This window comes from Pollicipes pollicipes, unplaced genomic scaffold (genome assembly GCF_011947565.3).
Source record: "Pollicipes pollicipes isolate AB1234 unplaced genomic scaffold, Ppol_2.1 Scaffold_4740;HRSCAF=5597_pilon_pilon_pilon, whole genome shotgun sequence".
NCBI lineage: Eukaryota > Metazoa > Arthropoda > Thecostraca > Pollicipedomorpha > Pollicipedidae > Pollicipes > Pollicipes pollicipes.
In genome coordinates, this window is record NW_023596545.1 from 12,069,868 (window position 1) to 12,092,296 (window position 22,429).

The 22,429-nt window shown below is 59.7% G+C and overlaps 2 protein-coding genes across 3 annotated transcripts in view; one reads left to right on the top strand and one right to left on the bottom strand.

Moving 5' to 3' along the window:
* The window catches only part of LOC119098610 (janus kinase and microtubule-interacting protein 1), a 30,482-nt gene extending 16,337 nt beyond the window's left edge, over positions 1-14,145 (bottom strand). For both annotated transcript variants that reach the window (XM_037221581.1, XM_037221580.1), the window contains exons 1-2: positions 12,751-14,145; positions 9,112-9,279 (exon numbers count right to left, since the gene is read on the bottom strand). In XM_037221581.1, the coding sequence (XP_037077476.1) occupies positions 9,112-9,279; positions 12,751-13,524 (942 nt within the window). In that variant the 5' untranslated portion in view covers positions 13,525-14,145. The remainder of the gene's footprint in view (positions 1-9,111; positions 9,280-12,750) is intronic.
* Positions 1,276-21,296, top strand: LOC119098611 (uncharacterized). The gene is made up of 4 exons (XM_037221582.1): positions 1,276-1,428; positions 18,738-18,881; positions 19,005-19,331; positions 20,724-21,296. Exons 2-4 carry the CDS (start codon positions 18,824-18,826, stop codon positions 21,053-21,055), a joined length of 717 nt encoding a protein of 238 aa, XP_037077477.1. The 5' UTR covers positions 1,276-1,428; positions 18,738-18,823; the 3' UTR covers positions 21,056-21,296.
* The last annotated feature ends 1,133 nt before the right edge of the window (positions 21,297-22,429 follow it).

Below are 22,429 nucleotides of genomic sequence, written 5' to 3' on the forward strand. Positions count from 1 at the left end.
CCGAGGAAATCAGTTTTAATAAAAAGCCACGTCGCTGCTCGTGCTGGTTCGGTGGACGTCACGTGACATATGTCGCAACGGCCATCCCGGGTTGCATGTCTCAAAACAAGAAATGTCTAAGACGTGCAGCTTCTAACACTGCCTCAGGATGCCGCAACTTGACGGCTTGTGCCGACGGTTCCGACACAAACAGATAGATCGTGTGTCTGACAAAAGACGAGAACCGGCGACATCACAACCCAGCGGTGCGCGGCTGCCAGCTGTCGCTTCTCATCTTGTGCAGGTCATCTGATTATGAAAGAGCCAGTCGCACCAGTTACCCACCATGAAAAATGACGGTGTTTAACGCCCCGGCCGACCTCGCCGCGAGCACCGCGCCGGTCATCGACCTCGCGCCTGTCGTGTGCAGTGCCCCCTGCAGACCGTGATCGGCGACACGAATTTCGTCCCGCGTTAAAAATCGGCATCCTTGTCCGATTGCAACGATCGCCAGACAGCGACCGGAGCAACAGAGGTGCGACAGCGGGTTCGAACGAGAAGTACAAGTAAGGTGGCATATCAGCCACATTTGGCCTGTGCGATCACCGCCCTACAGAATGTCCACGCGTCTCAACAGACCGATCCAAGCCGAGCCGCAGTCGCTATCTCCCCGTAAACAGACATTCCGGCGCGGTTCCCTCATCATGTCCCATGACGGCGGATGACGTTGTATGTACACACACCGAATGACGTCAAGGGCAACCGGAAGCCGGCCGAGTGCTGAGGGGGATGGGAGAGCGAGTGGAAGCCGGTCGAATGCTGTGAGCGGTGGGAGAGCGCGCAGAAGCCGGCCGAGTGGTGTGGGGGATGGGAGAGCGAGTGGAAGCCGGCCGAGTGCTGTGAGCGGTGGGAGAGCGCGCGGAAGCCGGCCAAGTGGTGTGGGGGATGGGAGAGCGAGTGGAAGCCGGCCGAGTGCTGTGGGCGGTGGGAGAGCGCGTAGAAGCCGGCCGGGTGCTGTGGGCGGTGGGAGAACGAGCGGAAGCCGGCCGGGTGCTGTGGGCGGTGGGAGAGTGAGCGGAAGCCGGCCGGGTGCTGTGACCGGTGGGAGGGCGAGTGGAAGACGGCCGGGTGCTGTGGGCGGTGGGAGAGCGAACGGAAGCCGGCCGAGTGGTGTGGGCGGTAGGAGCGAACGAAAGCCAGCCGGGTGCTGTGGGCGGTGGGAGAGCGAGCGGAAGCCGGCAAAGTATTGTGGGTGGTGCGAGAGGAGCGAGAAAAAGCAAGAAAACGCCAAGGGAACCCACGGGAACAAATTAGAGCAGCGAGTGGGTGCTGACAAACATTGAGACACAGACACAGATCAACCTGGGTAATTGCGCATCGCCTTGGTAGATCATTCATTTTTCACTTATCCCGCGATACAGTGAGCGAACAAACCGACTTCAGCCCCAGGTAAGCCCGCTGCACTCTTGACGCAGCACAGAGGACGCGTCTCGCTCTGTGTCGGCACGCCCGGCCGCCGCTGCCCTGTCGGCACGATGACGAAACTTCCGCCGGTTCACAGCGGCGCCCGAGTGTGCCCATTCCTCCGCGTCCGCACGGAGGTCAGGCCCGCCCCACACGGCACGTGACGCGGCCGGCGGTCCTGCCCCGCAGCGCGCGCGCCTGCATGTCCGCGGGGGTGGCTCGCTGGCCGGGGCACGTCAGCTGCTGACCTGACCCGGGCGTCACGGCACAGTTCCGTTCCTGGTCCCACGATGCCGTTCCTTTCTCACCAGATCGTGAAACAAATTAGCATGTTTATTGTCCGGGAGTTAATGCGTTATGCATGAACCATATCAATAACATTAACACCCACCAGCCACAAAACATTAGGCAGACCACTAACGCGTAATGACCTGAGAAATTCACTTTCATTACCGCACAATTGACACCATTGCGCGATTTGTGCACCAAATGATCGCAGTTTCGTCGCACTGCTTTGCGCAGTTCACTTACCTTATCACCTCAGCTTTCTGGATTTCAACCGTGTATTCTGCTATGCATCAGAGATAATAACTGGTCGATTATTTCCCTTCGTACGCCTACTAGTTTCACACCTTCCAAACTTTCCCGTGTTCTACAAACCAGAACAATGGCGTTATTTTTCGTGAAATCGGGAGGCCAATTTCAGACCTCCGTCACAATAGTATTGCGATTATACGCATGCCTTACTATTGTCATATCGTATTAGTTCGAGTCTGCTGTGAATGCGAAGAAGGATTCCCTTTTCTCTGTCGTCCCGAAACAATCATTATGAATTTGAGTTTGCTATTTTCCTAGCAGCTATTTCGTTAACTTCCCTGAAATAATAAGACAGCCAAAGTCATACAACATGCATTACTTTAGTCACAATACACCTGATTATCCCAAGCGTACTGTCCTTTTCGTTCATTATCTCACACAAGTCAAAACGTCAGTATTCATAGGCAGCCCCACCGGATGTCCCACTACGCCCTGTCGGCCAGCCCTAGCCACACGACCGGCCAGTGGGGTCACCGGGGTCACAGCTAATCCCAGAATGAGCTGACCCTGGCCGGCCTCTCACCCCTGGCCAGCCGGGGCGCGGGCCGTGCTCAGGTAGCTGGCGAATGAAGGATGCTTTCTGCCGCCACGCCGCGGTGCACGCAACACCCAGCACGAACGTCTGGCGCCCAAACAGCAGGCTTACAACACATGCGAACACGTATGCAATACCCTGATATAATTGGCACGCCTGGGTGCTACATAGTAACACGTTTTCATTTAATTACCAAGCCTGGGTTCAGAAGCACTGTGCAGGTGCAAGCTCATGAGCGAATTCACAGTGCTTCAGCAGCGTGTATGTACGTTGTGGTACGGGTGTACAATGTCCATGACTAAAACTAGATATTAATGTCACGGCCACCTGTAATTACTTCGTGCCATGTAATAATCTGTTCTCTTATGCTACGCTTTCTCTTGGTGTCAGACACTCATTTCGTAGAAAGCACGGTACGAATCAAACGGGGTTTCCAGACAACAAGAGCAAAGCATGGTAAATAAAGGCCCTCCCCTCGAACCAATTTTATCTGTATAATAAGGTTTGTAAATTGCCAACGCAGTGACAGTGACCGGCTCCACTTATCCCTAGAAAGAAAGCCATCGCCATCATCATCAGCGGAGAGCCCGGCAAAACGGCACCCAGTTTTGCAGGCCTGGTTTCCCTCAGTTTTCTGCTGTTCATTGGGCGGATATGGCGGGTACGGACGGCGGGTGTGGGCGGCGGTGACGGCGCTCCGCTGGCGGTGACGTCGGCCGGAAGAGTGCCGGGTGCAGCGGCGCATGACCCGGGTCACGGCCCGCCTCGGCGGACAGCGCTGCGTAGGACGTACAGCGCGCACGTCACGGCCGCTAGCCGTACGCTCACGCCCAGCCGAGTTGTCTCAAGTGCACGACCGCGTGCAGCTGGTAACAGTGTATACTGCGCAGGAGAGCGCACTGGTCGAGACGACAATGTCTTCAGTCGGAAACTGCTCCTATGCTTGCCGAGGACGGTTCTATTTGGTGTCGAGCTCCAACCAGAAGGTGCGATTCCAGCAGAGGCGAGATTAGCACGTGGGCCATGCTTGTGCCAGCGATGATCAGGTCTGCCCGTCGCGAACATCGCCCGACTCGATCCGTGCCAGCAGGCACATCGCACAACAAACAAGCAAACCCAACCGCGCGCCGTGCCCCGTCGGGCAAATCTGGCCACAAACGGGGGCACGTACATCGCAGTCGCGCGCCAAATAAGTCGCCCAGCGCCCGCCGGTCACACGCGGCGTGTGGCGAGCTGAAAGCGAGCGCATTCCTGTCTGGCTTCGCGGCCAAACCTGTCGCTTGCTCCACACGCGCCCAGCCGTCAGGCCGTCGCCCGCCCAGGGCCGAACACGCCTGTCAAACACGCCCTCAGACCGAGTGCCGTCCAGCGCGGACTCACGGACACGGCCACTGTTGCGAGTCGGTGGGGTCGTGACCCAGGTACCTTTGGTCAGATCAGTCATTGTTGGAGGTCTCCGTGTCGAACGGCATCGAAAGCGTTTTGAGCAATGACAAGTCGGTTCCTGCCACTGACGACTTTCACGTGCGCTCACGTCCCTGGCTGGACTCCAAGACGCGTCACCCGCGCGAGCGACCCGGCGGCGGCGGCGGCGGCGGCGGCCCGGTCCCCCCGCCAGTGCGTGTGCTGCCGGGCGCGGTCAGCACACCGAGACGGGCTGCGGGGCCCCGCGACCTTGCCGTGCCGTCCGAGATGCCCGATAGCCGAGCGAGCGGCAGTCTCGCAGCGGCCGACAAAGCCCGCCCGTCCTCAGCTCAGCGACCAGGCACACACCGGCCCGCCGGCCGCCCGGCGGCGCAGCTGACGACCCTGGCAGACCGTGCTCAGCCTCACCTGGCCCGCCGGGTGCCCGGCCACGCTCCTGACGACCCTGACAGACGGTACTCAGTCCCACCTGGCCAGCCGGCTGCTCGGCGGCACCGTGCTCAGTCTCACCTGGCCCGCCGACTGCACAGCCACGCTTCTGACGACCCTGACAGACGTTACTCAGTCTCACCTGGCCCGCCGACTGCCCGGCCGCGCTCCTGACGACCCTGGCAGACGTTATTCAGTCTCACCTGGCCAGCCGGCTGCCTGGCCACGCTTCTGACGACCCTGACAGACGGTGCTCAGTCTCACCTGGCCCGCCGACTGCCCGGCGGCACCGTGCTCAGTCTCGTCTGACCCACCGGTGGGACACAAGAGCTTCTCACGCATGCAGTGTAAACAAGCTATTTCTCTTTGCTCATGGCGTTTTCTAAAACCAACTCAGAGGTTTCCGACGCAAGTTGTTGGCAGTACACTACCGTCAGGTTTACCTGCACTTGATGGCAGTACAATCGCAAATAAACGTATTTTTCTGGGATCCTTGAGTGGTAATCAAAATCGCGTTTGCACGCAACCCAAGCACGGTATAACGTGGGTTCGAGCCTAGGTACCGACTGAGTTTCCTCGTCCCACGCGACAACGGGCTTTAGATTTCATTTACTGAGACGACATTGCTAAATGCCCTGAATGCTGAATGCGTCGTCCCCCTCCCTCCCCTCCCCACCTCCCCACCTCCCCACCTCCCCACCTCCCCACCTCCTCCTCCCACCTCCCCACACCTCACAGATAACTGACGGTTCGCCCCGCCTTCCCACGCCTCACAGATAACTGACAGTTTAAAACCCTGACGCGGACGCAGTGCCGCTGCACCCGCTGTGCCGGGCTGATGAAATACCATCGGTCGCATCCCGCGGCTTGAACCCCTCTTTGTCCGGCCGGGAAGACGAGACCACGTGACGTCCGCGGATCGGCAGGCGCTCGCGAGGCCCCAGAAGGTGCCCGATTCTCCGGACTAAGTGGCCCTTTGAATACAATGAGGGTTCGTGTTCGCCGGTGCCAGCGGGGGGTGATCTCCGCGCTCCGCCGGCCGCGAGGCCTTGGGCTGGTTGACGACTTCAAGACGTGAGACCGAGGCCGACAATAGGAGGGTACGGGCAACAACGGCTGCCGGTGCCTGCTGAGATCCAGCGCAAGAGAGCAGTTTCGCTCGAACGCGTCACTAATCACCTGCCGCTTGGACCCATTCTTTCCTGACAATGCCACATGCGGACTGTTTCTGACGTGTTTTCTGCACGCTACGGCGCCGTGGAACGGCCCTGGGGTGTCGGCCGAGCAGCCAGCGGCGCGTCAGACAACGCGCCAGGCGGCCGACCCCAGCTCCGGCCGAGTCGGCAGGAAAACACCGCCCGACAGGTTTCAGCCACCTGCGAGACGGAAGCCGACAGCTTTCAGATGGCCCGTGAGAAAGCGCTATTCATGAGGCGTCAGTGGCCGGCCGGCCTCGAGGCGGGTTGGAGACGCTCACACTGCGCACCGTTCGCCGGGCTTTCGTCCGGCAAACGGATCTCCGGGCGCTGCCGTGGCGTGAATAATGGCGCCAATGACATGAGGCCTGCAGTCAGATGGCGACGCAGTCACCGGCGCGCCGCGCCCAGTCGAGAGACAGAGGCCTGTGATCTCCCCGCACGGAGACGTCGACGGCGGGACGCTCCGCGCGCGAGCGAGGCGTCCTTCACACGGCCGCCGGCTGCTGCCCCACCCTGTCGTTGCAGTCCCGCCGGCCGACCGCCGGACCGCCCCGGCGGTGCCGCGGCACACCAATGCCGCCTCGCCCAAGTCGGGGGAAGTGGACCGCGACAGTGACGGCGGGCGGACCGCCGCCACAGCCTTGGCGTGATGGCCAACTGAATGGGCCGTCCCAGAACGCCGGCACGCAAGGACAGACGGCAGCGTAAACCTCCGGCCATCCTCACCGGGACGTCACGATTGTCGATTGGTGCATGATGCCGGCGGAAGAATAGCAAGGGCGTGCTGAGCACGCTCGCTGCGCCCAGTGAACACAGGAGGAAAGTGGTCGGGCTTATTCGCTCCCCGTCGGCCCACTCAAGGCGAACTGTCTTAAAAGCTGGAGACGCGATTCGTAAGCAAAAAGCTATGACGTTTGACTCAGACCTTCTGTATCCTTACTCAGACTCCCATGACTCACGTCGGTTCCGTTCTACCACAGCCGAGGCACCTGTAACCTGGCGTCCCACCCGGCGCGTGTGACTAACTGTCCGAGTTTTTGTCGCCTGACCGGCGCGTGACATTACCGACTAACCACCGGCACCTGGGACACGGGCGTGGCGGCACAGCCCGGGGGGGGGGGGGGGCGGGGGGCGTTACACGGCGCGCCAGGCGTGGAAGTCGGCGTGAACAGGCTGTCCAACGCCCAGTTATCCCGTCTGATGGATGATCGGGGAGGGACACCATGTACGGCTTAATACAGTGCCTCTTGAGCGATAGTCGCTGGGGAGCCGGGGAGCCAATGGCGCAGACAGGCTTTTTGTCTAGAGTGGACTAAGCCTTTGTTTTTTGTACAATGGAGCGTGATAAACCTCTGGAAAGCGCTCACGTGGACGAACGCACGTGTTATCGCAGAGATCCCGTCAGAGCGATGCGGACCCATCAAGTCTCCAGAAAACACGTCACAGTTCCCACAACACACGACATTGGTCAGGAAATCGAGTTCCATGCATCGCTGAGAATGAGACCGGCCCCGAGGTGAGAGCTGAGACTTTGGCCAGACGCGAAGGGAATCGAATTCCGTAACATGGCTTCAAAGTAGCGGCGATCGCATGCAGCGCCCATGCAACAAAAAACTTCGCACAAATAGGCGGCAAAACCACTACCACCGTAATCTTACAGGCATTACCAACCACAAACATATTTGTCCCGAAGTTTTAGGCCTGCAGGTCTCCTCGCATCGCGTGAACAGCCGGCCACAGAGTTGTTTTCTCTCTGTATGTCCAGCTTGCCACCAGCCGGACGCCACCTTACAGCCTGTCACTGGCACTGCGACCAGCTAGGATGGGACAAGCAAAACCGGTTCGATGTGGTGTTCAACGCACACACCCGTCTTGAACGGATCTTCGGCGATTTGGAGAAGCTATGGGATGCGCAATTGAGCGTTGCGAGCAAGGAAGTTACATCAGCACTCAGTCGCCACAACCTTAACTTCTAAACCTCGCTGAAATCAGCGCACCACACTGATCCCTGACAGTACATCCCCGACATTACACATAAGTTCAGTGCATCCCGAACATTGCACACAAGTTAACTGTCAAAGGCAAATTATTCTCGACGGAGAGTGGCGTCGTCGGACACCATATGAACATCTGACACATCAGCACTGACGCATGAGGAGGATGATGACGTGAAACCGACCACGTAATTAACCGCAAAATGCCCCCAGCAGCCTGCGGCGCGCCTCAGCCATAGACACGGTCATTTATCAGGATTACGAGTGCACAGCCCCTGCGGCCACCAATCCCGCGCCTGTCTGCTCCCGATTCCCAGGCCAGGCCCCGCGAGCGAGCGCGTCCGGACGGGCCACCGTTAACACCGTCTGACCGCCACTGGAGGCCCCCGGCTCCGGCCGCCGCTGGAGGCCCCCCGGCTCCGGCCGCCACTGGAGGCCCTCCAGCGCCGGCCGCCACTGGAGGCCCTCCGGCGCCGGCCGCCACTGGAGGCCCTCCGGCGCTGGCCGCCAGTGGAGGCCCCCGGCTCCGGCCGCCACTGGAGGCCCTCCGGCGCCGGCCGCCAGTGGAGGCCCTCCGGCGCTGGCCGCCACTGGAGGCCCTCCGGCGCCGGCCGCCACTGGAGGCCCTCCGGCGCTGGCCGCCACTGGAGGCCCCCGGCTCCGGCCGCCACTGGAGGCCCTCCGGCGCCGGCCGCCAGTGGAGGCCCTCCGGTGCCGGCCGCCAGTGGAGGCCCTCCGGCGCCGGCTGCCGCCTGGCGTGGCGTGCTGGCGCGTACCGTGCCGCAGCCCGGCAGCGCATACCTCCAAGGCCCGCCGCCAAATACGGCCGGCGGCTAATTAAAGCCACCGGTTACATTCCTGGGGCGCCGCACAAACTTTTCCCCACGCGGACAAAGGGTGTGCGGCTGCAGCGCCGCGCCCAACACAGCGCGTGTCTGAGATGCTTCACCGCAAGTGAGCTGGGCGGCCGGTGACGCGCCGAGAGCTGCTCGACGCGGCCCCGAGGCTTTGTGACCTCACGTCTCCCTTGCAATAGTCACGTTGTATTTGATGTCACGTTCCCCGGCCCCTTTAAACATTGGAGGTCAGGTGTGCCCTGAACTCGCGGCAGCTGCGACCGGGGTTCGTTACGGGCCTCAGGCAGGCCACGCCCGGTCTGGGTCACTGTGGGCTCCAGAGACCATTCATTGCCAGCTCGCAGTGGGTAAATCCCAGTCGGTCCCCGACGTTCCGCACGGGCGCCTGGGCTTGGCTTATTGCTCTGTTGGGTAGCCCTGACCTTCACGGCGCCCACTTTTATTAGATGACAACACGACAGCACGGAAATGTCTGAGCACTAGGGCCATGCATTGAGAGCCACCGTATATACCTGAGCCCAATGTTCACTTGCCTGTTGCCTGTCCCTACTTCGTCCTCATCGATTGCCTGACTTCAGTCCGTCCCCCCCGCCCCCAGCCCCCCCCCCCCCTGTTCGCCTCACTGAGCTCACCTTGTCCTTCTGCTCGGTGACGGCTCGCAGGCGCGCCAGGTCTCGGCTCTCACGCACGCCCTCCCGCTTGTTCTCGTCCAGCAGGCGGCGCAGCTCCCGCTCGTGCTGCTGCCGCTGCCGGCGCAGCTCGGCGGCGCGCTGCTTCTCCCGGATACGGCACAGCTGCGCCTGCCGGGCACACACGGCAGACGTGGGAGACGGCACACACGGCAGACGTGGGAGACGGCACACACGGCAGACGTGGGAGACGGCACACACGACAGACGTGGGAGACGGGACACATGGCAGACGTGGGATACGGGACACACGACAGACGTGGGAGACGGGATACACGACAGACGTGGGAGACGGGATACATGACAGACGTGGGAGACGGGATACACGACAGACGTGGGAGACGGGACACACGGCAGACGTGGGATACGGGATACACGACAGACGTGGGAGACGGGACAAACGACAGACGTGGGAGACGGGACAAACGACAGACGTGGGAGACGGGACACACGGCAGACGTGGGAGACGGGACACACGGCACACGTGGGAGATGGGACACACGGCAGACGTGGGAGACGGGACACACGGCAGACGTGGGAGACGGGACACAGCGGCAGACGTGGGAGACGGGACACAGCGGCAGACGTGGGAGACGGCACACACGGCAGACGTGGGAGACGGGACACACGACAGACGTGGGAGACGGGACACACGGCAGACTGGGAGACGGGACACACGATAGATGTGGGAGACGGGACGCACGGCAGACGTGGGAGACGGGACACACAGCAGACGTGAGTGACGGGACACACGACAGACGTGTGAGACGGGACACACGGCAGACGTGGGATACGGGACACACGACAGACGTGGGAGACGGGACACACGGCAGACGTGGGAGACGGGACACACGATAGATGTGGGAGACGGGACGCACGGCAGACGTGGGAGACGGGACACACAGCAGACGTGAGTGACGGGACACACGACAGACGTGTGAGACGGGACACACGGCAGACGTGGGTGATGGGTCACACGGTAGACGGTCGAGACGGGCTACACAAGACGCGTGCCGAGCGTGGGAGGCGGGCCAGAGGTCTCTCACAGGTGGAAGACGAGGCAAGCGTGGGAAACAGATCACACGTGGGGACGAGACAAGCGGCGGCGCGAGAGACGATCGAAGCATCCACAGCCAGGGGGACGGGACGCACAGAGACAAGAGACTTTCGGAGACACATCACACATGGACGCGGTATGCAAGACGACAAACGAGGCAGGCTGTCGGGACAGGTAACTCACGTGGAGACAGGACGCACGGTGGAGACGAGCAATACGAGGGGACCAGACACGCCGCGGCGCGAGACGCTCGTGACAGCGCAGCGTTGCACGAGGTGCATGACGGCAAAGCTGAGCGGGCAGTAACCAAGCGGCGCAGATTCCTGACCAGTGACGAACTTCCATTGTATGGCGTCCGAGGAATGGGACATTTCCTGTGGGTTTGCTTTAAAAAATATGTGACCGGGGGTCACGTTGGTATGCAGACCCAATCAAAACACTTGCATTTGATCTGCAAGCGCAGTTGCCAAATCTAACCGCAGTGTCGAACACATTGCCCGTTTCCTGTGCTTTCCCATGCTACGAGTAATGTCCTCCGTTTAAATGTTACGTCAAGAAACAGGGAGGGAACCTAGTTTAAAACCTAAACCAAGCTTAACCGAACCGCGGACTGCATACAAATCAGTTTAAACGAAGATAAAACAGGCATTGGCTCAGAAACAGCAGAATCGAAGCGCCGAACAACTGAGTTGAGGCTGTAAAGGCCAAGACCGCAAGAACGGCAAGTGAATGGTCAAATTATTAACAGACCACTTGTTTTTTTACCGCTTTTCTCTCCTTTTTAACACAATTTAGTGCAAATGACTGACATACTGATTTCTCTATCGGGTAGCACACATCAAAAACATTTAAGCTATGCACGGCTTTAAAAAGGTGTTAGCTGTAAGAAGCGTGAAGATTGTTGCTGGCCGGGCGCATCACGGTTACAGAGGTGCGCCACATTTCGTCGCGCTGGCGGACGAGGGTGTGGCATTCTGTAAGTCATCCACATGGTGCGTCACACGACGTCACGCGCGACCCGTTACACAGTCGTAGCGACTCGGTCACACGGGAGGCAGGTGTCCGATTGTCCACCGAACCATGAAATCCTGATAGATTGGAAATCCATCCATGATCAAATGTACTAGCAAGTGGGCCTCAAAACCATCTGGGTTCACAGCCAATTTCGGCTTGTCATCCAATTTGGCTCACGTGCGGGCAAAGAACTTTGCTTCCAGTGCACACCACGCCATGGAAGCCTGTATTGACGAGACCGTGGGCCGGGCAGGCCTTCACGGCAGGCTGAAGGCACCGATCTCAGCATTCAAGGTCACAGAAATTAAGCGGACCACGCCCCGACAGGTGGGAGGCATGGAGACGAGGTTTCAAAACGCCACGGCGACTGACGTGTACTGTTGTGCACAGGCTCCGGCCGAAAGAACCCTCGCCAACGACTCGGCGTGCCATGAGAATGGCAGCACGAGGACGTCGCGCCGACGAATGGCCGATCATGCTACAAAACTCGGTACTTCCCCGGCGAGCCGCCAGGGGTGGAATGTGAGATCGTCAATATAAATCGTTGATATACAGGGTGCGTATTACCTCGCCATAGCAGCCACCGCTCATAAAGCGCCCGCGGCCCCACAGCCCTCAATTCCAGCCGGGCGCACAACGTCCATAAATCACGCCACCTCGGTGGGAAAACCTTAATTGAGAAGTACCGATTGGCAAATCAATCGGGCCGCTGTTACGGCCCGTCACAGCTGATGGCCCGGGGGCTCGCGACCTACCGCTGACCCTGGGCTGACCCCTGGGCGGCAGGCGGCGGCGCGCACGCAGCCCGCGCCGCCGGCCGGCTGGGGGCGTTGTGAAAGTGTTGGCGCAGCCGCTCAGTAATGGAGACGGCTGGGAACGTTCCCGCCGCGCTGGGCGCCGCGCCGCCGGCGGCCGCGGGCGCGCGACGGACTGTGACCGCTCCCGCCCCCCGCCCGAACGACGCCGAGTCCGACTCCGACTCCAACCGAAACTCGGACAAACTCGAGTCGGGCTCGAGGCGGTTCGTGGTCGCCTGGCAGACCGGGTATCGCTGAAGCCCGGCAAAGGAACGCGGCACAGCCATGGGCGCGTCAAGAATGCCGAGATCGGATTCGATACATCATCACAAGTTGGTAAGCACCGCACGCCTATGTATTGCGAGACGCGTTTCACGGTGCTGCCCAGGTTGGAGAACATTTACGTTACACGTGCGTCGGCCCGGCCCCAGCCGCGAAGCAATCGCATCTGTCACGGCGCGGGTAGTTCTCTTGACGTGTGTTATGTAGTGTGGGTGTGTGACGCAATCTAAGCAATTTTAAAGGAGGAAGCAGGGCCAGGCTGATGAAAGCCGACAAGCGGTGTGTGCTGTACTGCCTGGCCCCGCGTATAGCGCAGGTGAGCTAATGCTGTGAGCAGAAACTACTATAATATTTTGGTGGAGTCTGCCTCGTCTACTAGTTCATCAAGACTTGCCGAATGGGTTGATGGCTCTCATTAAAATAAAATGCCTACCTCTGCTTTAAGCTCATCTCGTTCTGTCTCCAGCTGGTGGATGACACTCTTCAACCTGAGCACCTCCTGCTCTTGCGACTGTCCTGCCACCTCTCGGTGACCGGGTGAGACGCCGGCGGTGCGCTCGCGGTCGGCCTGCAGCCGCGCGCGCAACCGCTGGATCTCCTCATTTTTGGCGCCAATTGCGCGCCGGATCTCCAGCTGCTTCTGGCGCGTGAGGTCGCGCCGCAGCCGCTCCACCTCGGCTTCCTTCTCCTGTTGCAGACGCGTCTCCAGATGCTCGAGCTCCTCAGGCGCCTCCTGGTAGTTGGACTCGAGCGAGGAGCAGATGCCCGACTCGCTGCGCAGAGACTCGAGGCCGGAGAGGACAGTGACGAGCGGCGGCGACTGGGCCAGCTCGCGCAGCACACGCTCCTCCTCCTCCATGTCCTCCGAGGAGCCGCCCACTGCGCCGTCGGCCGGCCGTGTCTTCTCCGTCTCGATATCGCGAGTCTCGGCGCCGCCGGAGTCGCACACGGTTAGGGAGGACTCGTCGCCGTCCTCGTCCCCACATGTTGTCAGTGAGGACTCCTCATCGTCCTCCTCGTCAACGAAGGTGCCCATTGAACATGGCTCCTCTTCTTCATCTTCGCATGTTGTCAGCGAGGACTCGCCTTCGTCCTCCCCGCACAGCGAGGACGGCTCATCCTGCTCCACCTGCCGGGGGCCCGGCGCCACCACCTCCCGCTCTCTCTCCGGCGCCGGTCGCTCTCGCTCGCAGCTGGACTCCATCATCAACCGGTCACGTCTAGAGGCCACCTATGCTGACCCGGTCCCTGCCATGCCTGCTGACACCGCCTTAGGCTAGGGCAGGTCAGAGGTCGGAAGTTCCCGACAGAACCTCACCCGGAGCGGCGGCGCCCGGCGCTACCGAGAACAGGACGAGCCCACTGATCGCGTGAAACGATTTTTTTGCACGCCCCAGCGCCGATCCCCGAATACTAATCAGCACTGAGGGGCCGCGGCAGACAGCGGCGCGGCGCGCATCTTCGGTAAACACCGCCACACGGCGGTGGCCCCGCCGCGCGGCGCGTCGCGAGTCAGGCGCCGTCGCGGCAGCGCGCGAAGCGAGTCACAGCGCGAGTCGAGCCCGCCTCGCCGACTGCAGCCGTCCACCCGGGATCCGCAGGCACGTCCTGACCCGGACAGGCTGGTCCTCCGCCCCGTCACTTTCACGCGGCTTGTGGCTGCGCAACGCACGCACCTGTGGCCGCGATCACTGCGGTCTGTCCTGTACCGGCCGGCGACGCGGAAATACCGACACTGTGACGCTCGGTCCGTCACCACCCGTCACCACCCGTCACAGCCCGTCACCGTCCGCTGCCGGTCGCCTCACCGCGCCATCGCCCCGCGCCGCGGCACAGCCCCACCGGTCCAGGCCACCAGCACCACTGCCGGACTCGGCGGCCGCCGCCGGCTCCGGGCGCCCGCTCACTCCAGTCACGTGACGCGCGCCGCCAGCCAGCCGGCTGGACGCACAGGACCACGTGACTGGGTGGGGCGGGCGGGAAGGAAGGGGGGGGGGGGTGTTACCGACGGGGAGGGAGGCTCGGACAGAGAGGTGGTTTACATCAGCGTCCTGGAGCACACGCCAGCGTCGAGAAAAGAAAGCCTTCAGCGCTTGTAAAGCACGACGCGACGCAAAAGCAATCGGCGCGACGTGAAGTGGTTTTTATTTCGGACAGCAGTGCGCAGTGTCCTTGGCGATTAGTGATTAGTAGCGGGAGCACGACTACCGCCCGCAACAGCAGATCGGAAATCGAGTCACTGCTAAGACCAGGGGTCAGACAGTACCGCGTTAGGGAAACTCTTAGGGAGTAGTGAGGTCAACGTCTAGAAGGAACCGCGTACGGAACAGTGAGCTCAGTATCTGAACACGAACGGACTGCTCAGGCAGCCGTCGGACGGCGGCATTACAAGATAAGAACGCCATACATGAGCCCGCTCTCAGCGCTGAATCCGTCGCAGCAGAACACGAACACGGCAGCTCGCTCATGACTGGTCACAGCGCTAAACTTGGCTTGCCGCCGACGTGTTGAGTGGCGAGGAGTGGCAGCGACATGTCGGTCGGCTTCAATGCCGAGACATGAACACTCGCATGCAGGTTAACTTGGCACCTAGTGATCTAAATAGCGCCCGTTCGACCCAGATCGCTGGCTGCGGCCGACGAGCGGCAGCTGCGCACCGTCGCGGCATAATTGGAATTGGCCCTGATTGTGTCCCGGTTCCGGTCTGAATGCCCTCTCCCGGGTGCCGGCGGAGTAAAGGCTTGATGGACGGCGGAGGCGAGCTTCGCAGGTGGTGCGCCCTAGCCGGGTCACGCGCGTGCGGTCGCTGCAAGACCGGCCGGGCCAGGCCGGGTACGGAACCAGTCTCCGATCCCCAGACACAGCTGATTTCAGGCAAGTGCCGCCCGCAGACCGCTGCAGTAGTCGCTGTCAGCCTGGCAGCTAGATCGCGACAGCCGCTGTCGGAGCAGCACGGCAGGCTGGTCGGCCGTGCTGCTGACCTGGCGCTGCTGCGGCCGCTGCTGCTGCGGCCGCTGTCGGTCGGCTGGTCGGCTGGTCGGCTGGTCCCGCCGCTGTCGCTGCTGCTGCTGCTGCTGCTGCTGCGGCCGCTGATGCTGCTGCTGATGCGGCCGCTGTCGGCCGGCCGGCCGGGCCCGCCGCTGCTGCTGCTGCTGCTGCTGCTGCTGCTGCTGCTGCGGCCTCTGTCGGTCGGATGGCCGGCCGGACCCGCCACCGCCGCTGCTGCCGCTGCTGCTGCTGCTGCTGCTGCTGCTGCTGCTGCTGCGGCCTCTGTCGGTCGGATGGCCGGCCGGACCCGCCGCCGCCGCTGCTGCCGCTGCTGCTGCTGCTGCTGCTGCTGCTGCTGCTGCTGCTGCTGCTGCTGCTGCTGCTGCAGCTGCTGCAGCCGCTGTCGTTCGGCCGGCCGGTCGGACTCGCCGCTGCTGCTGCTGCTGCTGCTGCGGCCGCCGTCGGCCGGCCGTGCGCGCCGCTGCTGCTGCTGCTGTTGCTGCTGCTGCTGCGGCCGCTGTCGGCCGGCCGGCCGAGCCCGCCGCTCCGGCCCGCGCGTCGGCCGGGTGAAATTATCCCGTGTGAAGCCGGTGAGCCGGATGCGCGGTCTGAAATGCAAACGACGTCGCGTGCCTTTGCTGACGGCCACAGGACGGAGCGAGCGGGAGGGATGCGGTGCTTGCACGGGAAAGCACCGTGGAAATGGCCACGGTTTGCGAGAACGACGAGAGATTTCCGCTCATGGCTTTCGCTGAGGCAGGCCCGTCGCATGGCTGCAGCAGTGGAACCGCGATGTGGGGCGACCTTGTATGCCGGATGGTAACACGTACCTATATTGCATAGCGGCGTTGGCGCTTATCGTGCTCGTGACAGACAATGGGTCGTTTTATTTTGGCGTTGCGGTAGTTCTCTTCGTTTTCTGTGCTAAATAACACCACGAGTATCGCCTTTTTATCATTATTTTTCAGAACCGATGCTAAACGCCATCTTTTGAGACTGGCCGATACAATAAGTGGTGATGTGAAAGTGAAGTTGCCGGCATTCAAGGAACAGGAAAAGATGATTTATTTTACATATTTTCTCAATGACCGGTTAGTGTACAGGTTTGGTTGCTGTGGGGATGTTCGTTATCAATAAGAATTAATTCGGAAGTGATGACGCCTGAAAGAAGCGGCGGCTCAGCACGTTTTGGGTTCGTTTCTCACGCAACACCAACCGCAATGTCTGGCGCAGGATACTTGCATGAAGTCACATTCCACTGCAAAGGTGTGCATTTTCAGGCGATATGTAATCTCCAGTAGAATTGAACGTTGATCCGATTTCATCGTCAAGCAACGGCCAAAGCGATCACCAGCTGACACTGGCACGGCAGCTCTTTCACCTTTGCACTGCGGCTCACCGCCGCCGTCACAGGGTGTAACCTTGTCTGTGGACGGCACCTGACCCGAGCACCGTTACAGATACAGCGCTGCAAAACCCCGGACGGACCCGACTGGTGCCGTTGTCTGTCCGACTCAGCTCCGCCCGCTCGCCGCTTTCCGTCCCGTTCGCTGAGATTCTCGGCAGGCCAAAAACTCCGCCGAGAAAAACTCGGGCGCGGTTTTTAGCCGCCAGTGGCGTTCAGAGGCCGGCTGGCTGAACGGGCGTGGCAGAGAACTGACTCAAACGTCTCGAACGGCGCAGAAAAACCGGGCGAACGCCGCCGACAGAACGCCTCAGGCGGCTGGGCCCGCGTCACGCGGCGGCGGGGCGGAAGGCCTCGCCGATCTATCCGTCGGTTTGTCAGCGACATTCAGAAGTCAGGAGGGGATTGTTGAGCAGACGCACTGAGTCGTTTGCTTACCATCAGGTGACCGAAGGCTCGAGTGAGAGAGATCCCGGCCGACTGCCACGCCGGCGACGGGCTGGACGGCGACAGCTGAGTCATGTAACGGGAGTAAAACGAAGGCAGCTCTCAGCATCCCGCGTGCAGCTGACAGGACCAAACGTAGAGGTTCCGTAAAAAGTTGCATATATCATGAGGTGGTTACAAAAACCCGCCGAGCAATCATGCAGATGTTAGTCCTGTCGCGTGCACAGAATAACACACATAAACAGTTCAAAGATAGGCTGTCCTCCGGTAAATATGCTGTGAGTTCAACGCAACATAACCCAGTAGGTGCAAGTACCATGAAAGCCGCCTATTGACGTGAGGATGACAGAAATTACCTTATAAATTGGTAGAGGTAAAATGGGCGCAAATTGTGTGCAAAATAAGCAAAGAGCACCACCATACCGCAAACAAGAAAACAGGATGCGGAACACGACAAAGTTTATTACCGCGGTCGCTCGCCAATTTAGTTATGTTTCTACACTTTGTTGGCGCGATATGACATGCCGGCACCTCATCAAGCTTGTTTGATAACCCTGTGTTGGATTTTTTTTAAAATATTTTCGATCACTCGATTTTGTCGCTTTCGCTGCCCAGTTTCGCTCTTCCAAGTCTTGAAGAAAAATGTTTGCTTATCGCAAGCCATCAATTCATGGCTGTCGGCTTTTCCTACCAGGCTTGTCTACTGTAATCAAAGGACATGTTATATTTGCTTTACTTGATTTGCTGGGCTCTACGGAAGTTTTTTATGAACCCGATATGGTTTGTGTTCGGGCACACGGCACATCCATACATAGCCTTGCGGTACGTATCTGACTGACATGAGATGGCATGTATCTGCTTATTGCGTTTGATGACGGATAATGTTTGCACATGAAGGATGTAAACAAATGAATGTTGGCATCGCTAGCCCATCTAAACACGTGGGCATGCAGCGTGGCACGTCGGAGAGCCGAATGGAAGCACGCGGGGCGCGCCTGCTGCCCGACGCGGTGCCCAGCTATTACGTCAGTTTCCTCACGGTCCATGAGACAAAGGCGTCGTGCATGACGTGGTCCAAAGATTTGTTCACGAGCGTACCAAGAAAACTGTTAGGAGGGGCTGGACATAAGCCACGACTAACTTCTACCACCAGCAGTTTTTCGTAACTTTGTTTGTCCCTGTTTGCCCCGAACCAATTCGACATCACCCAGATGGCAACCATGCAAGTGTCCCTGCATGAGTACGTGGCCAGGTGTGCAAAGTAGCCTGCTTTCTGCAGATAAGTTTTTTCTCAGGACAAAGCCGTAGCCAGGACATGTTACCTAGTCCTGTTCATGGGGCGCAATGATCCTGTCCAGACCACTAATCTAGGCCGTTTTTCGCGACAAACGAGCCGTACATGAAGGGTGCGATGCTCGCTGATGGCCTACTATTTGCACACTAAAAGCAAAACAATGACGCAAGCCCGACTTGAAATGCCAAGCAGGGCGGATGAGACGCTCGTTCGCACGCCCATGTCCGCGGGCGAGGCCCTCGGATCCGCCCAGCTGCTGAGATAAGGAAGGTTCTCTACCCCACAGTGCACTCAGGATCCCTGACACTGGCGTGGAGGTGGGGGTGAAAGCTAAGTCACAATCTCGAAGAGCTCGGAAGAGCCGCCACAAACATGAAGACGACGCTGGTTATCGCCTTCCTCTCCGGCATGGTGGCCGGTCGGCAACAAAGTAAGACGCAGTGACAGTATATGTCGCTAATCTTTGTCACCTACATTCAGCTGAATGCTCGCGTTCCTATCGAGCCTGGCACCCGCGTTGATCTCCCTTAAACTGTGGTGTGCTGCCTTCCAGGCCAACCGACGGCAGGCTCCGACTTCATCGAGGAGCCGGAGGACGCGACTGTTCCTCCCGGGGCCTCCGTGGAGCTGGACTGCGAGCTGGTGGAGGGCGACGTCGGCGACATCTGCTCCTGGCGCATCAGTGGCACGCACCTGGGCGTGGACCACTTCTACAACGTGGACCCGCCGGCCAAAGTCCGCGCCCTGTTCCCGGAACACGAGCGCGTGTGCAGCATCGCCATCGACAACATCGACTCGCGGCACGACGGCTTCTGGACGTGCTGGCCACTCGGGCCCTACTCGCACATCAGCTCCCGGGCAGCCCGCGTCACCGTCACAGGTCAGCTGTCGGTTATCGTCACAGGTCAGGTGTCAGCCACCGTCACAGGTCAGCTGTTGGTCACACCTTCGTGAGTAAGCTGTCGCTCACCGTCACAGGTCAGCTGTCGGTCGCCGTCACAGGTCAGCTGTCGGCCGCCTTCGCAGGTCAGCTGTCGGTCACCTTCGCGGGTAAGCTGCATGTCACCGTCACAGGTCAGCTGTCGGTCACACCTTCGTGAGTAAGCTGTCACTCACCGTCACAGGTCAGCTGTCGGTCACACCTTCGTGAGTAAGCTGTCACTCACCGTCACAGGTCAGCTGTCGGTCGCCGTCACAGGTCAGCTGTCGGTCGCCGTCACAGGTCAGCTGTCGGTCACCGTCACAGGTCAGCAGTCGGTCACCGTCACAGGTCAGCTGTCGGTCACCGTCACAGGTCAGCTGTCGGTTAACGTCACAGGTCAGCTGTCGGTCACCGTCACAGGTCAGCTGTCGGTCACCGTCACAGGTCAGCTGTCGGTCGCCGTCACAGGTCAGCTGTCGGTCACCGTCACAGGTCAGCTGTCGGTCATCGTCACAGGTCAGCTGTCGGTCACTGTCACAGGTCAGCTTTCGGTCACCGTCACAGGCCATGTGAGGTCACGGCGTGACGTCACGGGCTAGGTCACATGTTATTTCACATCCCATCTCAACTCCCGAGTCGTCGCCACCGGACGGGTTCTAGCACCGTGACGGACCCTCTTCGGTGTCATGGTCGAGCAAATGAACCTAGCATTACCGTTAGTGAGTCTGTCGATTGCTATTCGTTCACGTCTGCCAATCGCATGGATTATTTGTGATGTGACTGGTGGCGATAGCATTTATGCTGTTCGAATCGATGATAAGATTAAACGTCGAGACATTTTTGAAAGCCTGTCATCTCTGAAGAGGATTCGAACATGGGGCATTTTTATTTTGCCGTTGTCAGAGCACGCTAAGCCGTGTGAAATCAGCACCCTTGAATTATAATCATCCGACTTACTTCCCTTTCGTCAAAGATTTGTAACAAACATTTGGATGGATGAATTTCTGGGATCAGCGCCCACACCATATGCGTTCTGTTTGTTGAGTCTTGACCTCCAACCCGGACCGTAAAGTCCCGAGTCCGCGACAAAACCTTGCGGCGAAAACCCACCGTGCCGCAATGCTCGGCACCGTTTGGCCTGCCTTCTGACGTCACGTGACTTTTGGCGCGGCCGCTGCCGCCGGCCGCAGGCCGTCCCAGGCGGAGGAGAACGTGAGGGCCTGAGGAGAGTCGAACCCACCCGATTCCGATTCTTCTATGGGTGGGAGAATCGGAAGGTCGGCGTCCGGCCATCTAACGAACTGAGCTACAAGGACGGGCGGGTATGTAACATCTCGCTGCTTATCCCAGGTGATCCGATCACCACCACGGAGCCCCCACCAGCGCCATCTACCACCACGTCAGGGCCATCTACCGTCAGCTGGTGGACGCTCAATCCAGCCAGCACCATCACGCCCGACACAACAACGCCCGAGACAACGACTGCAACTGTAACGACACCTTCGCCCGCACCGACCACCACCCGTCCGCCGTCGCCGGGCTTTGACTGCCCGCAGCCTTACGGCCTGTTCGCCGACCCCGAGAACCCCCGCTACTACTACTACTGCGAGGAGAGCATGGCCATCCATCTGCAATGCGAGTTCCCGAGCATGTGGAGTGACTCTGACAAGCGTTGTGCTTGAAGGCGATAGTTGAGCGAGCATTGAGACTGCCGTGTGCTTTGTGTGGCTGGCTGTACACTTTGGACTATATCGGTTAATCTGTGGCTAGAATGTTACTTATCGAGTCTTACTTATGGCAATGACTTGAACTTAAATACTCTCCAATATTCTCAAATGGATCAGGCTTAGCCCTAAAGCCATTTCTTGCGGCAGGCGAATTTCTACAGACGGCTTTTATTTGTGCCTTGTATCAAAAGCTCCGTTTCTAACACCTTACGCACGTTGTGCAATTGTGCTGAATAATATACTTTATACTTTCGGATGTTGTGTAATTTGACCATCTATATACACGTCATGAGCACCAGCGGTTACATATACTTACCAACTAGATGCATTGAGTAGCCTTCCTTTAGTTGTTTTTACTGATTCCAAAAAAAAAAACACTGCATAGCACGCGGGAACACTCGGGTGCTCGGGAAGGGGGGGGGGGGGCTAGCAACTTCGAGACTGATCTCTCGGTGCAGACGGCTGTAGTAAAGTCAATCAAAGGGTGCGTGGACATCACAGATGGGCATTATTCATGCATGTTTTGAGATCTCATTTAATGAGCCTTTGACACGAGATGCATGCCGTTATCGCGTTACCCCGCAACATACTGCGCAAAACATTTCACAACTGAACAAGACTCGTGTAGAGCAGAAAACGTGTCTGAACATGCATTATCATATGCTGCGTGAGCTGCCAACTGCTCTGCCACGGCATCAGCTTAGCTTCGTCACCGATGACTGGCTCACTGCTCTCCGAGGCTGTCACGAGTGACACACCGCCCAAAGTCCTGCGCCGATAAGGCTGTTTGCGCTAACCGCAAGCCGATAGCGCATCTCAGGTCGCAAGGCGCACACTATCTCAGTCTCCGTTCGGTGTCGGCTGGGTTCGACTCGGCTGCGGCAGTCGTCTGACTCGCCTCGCTGCGGCAGCCGTCTGACTCGCCTCGCCTGCGGCAGTCGTCCGACTCGACTCGCCTGCGGCAGGCGTCTGACTCGACTCGCCTGCGGCAGCCATCTGACTCGCCTCGCCTGCGGCAGTCGTCTGACTCGACTCGCCTGTGGCAGCCGTCTGACTCGCCTCGCTGCGGCAGCCGTCTGACTCGCCTCGCTGCGGCAGCCGTCTGACTCGCCTCGCCTGCGGCAGCCGTCTGGCTCGCCTCGGTTGCGACAGTCGTCTGACTCGCCTCAGCTGCGGCAGTCGTCTGACTCGACTCGCCTGTGGCAGCCGTCTGACTCGCCTCGCTGCGGCAGCCGCCTGACTCGTCTCAGCTGCGACAGCCGTCTGACTCGACCCGGCCGCGACAGTCGTCTGACTCGCCTCAGCTGCGACAGCCCTTCCGGAGACGGA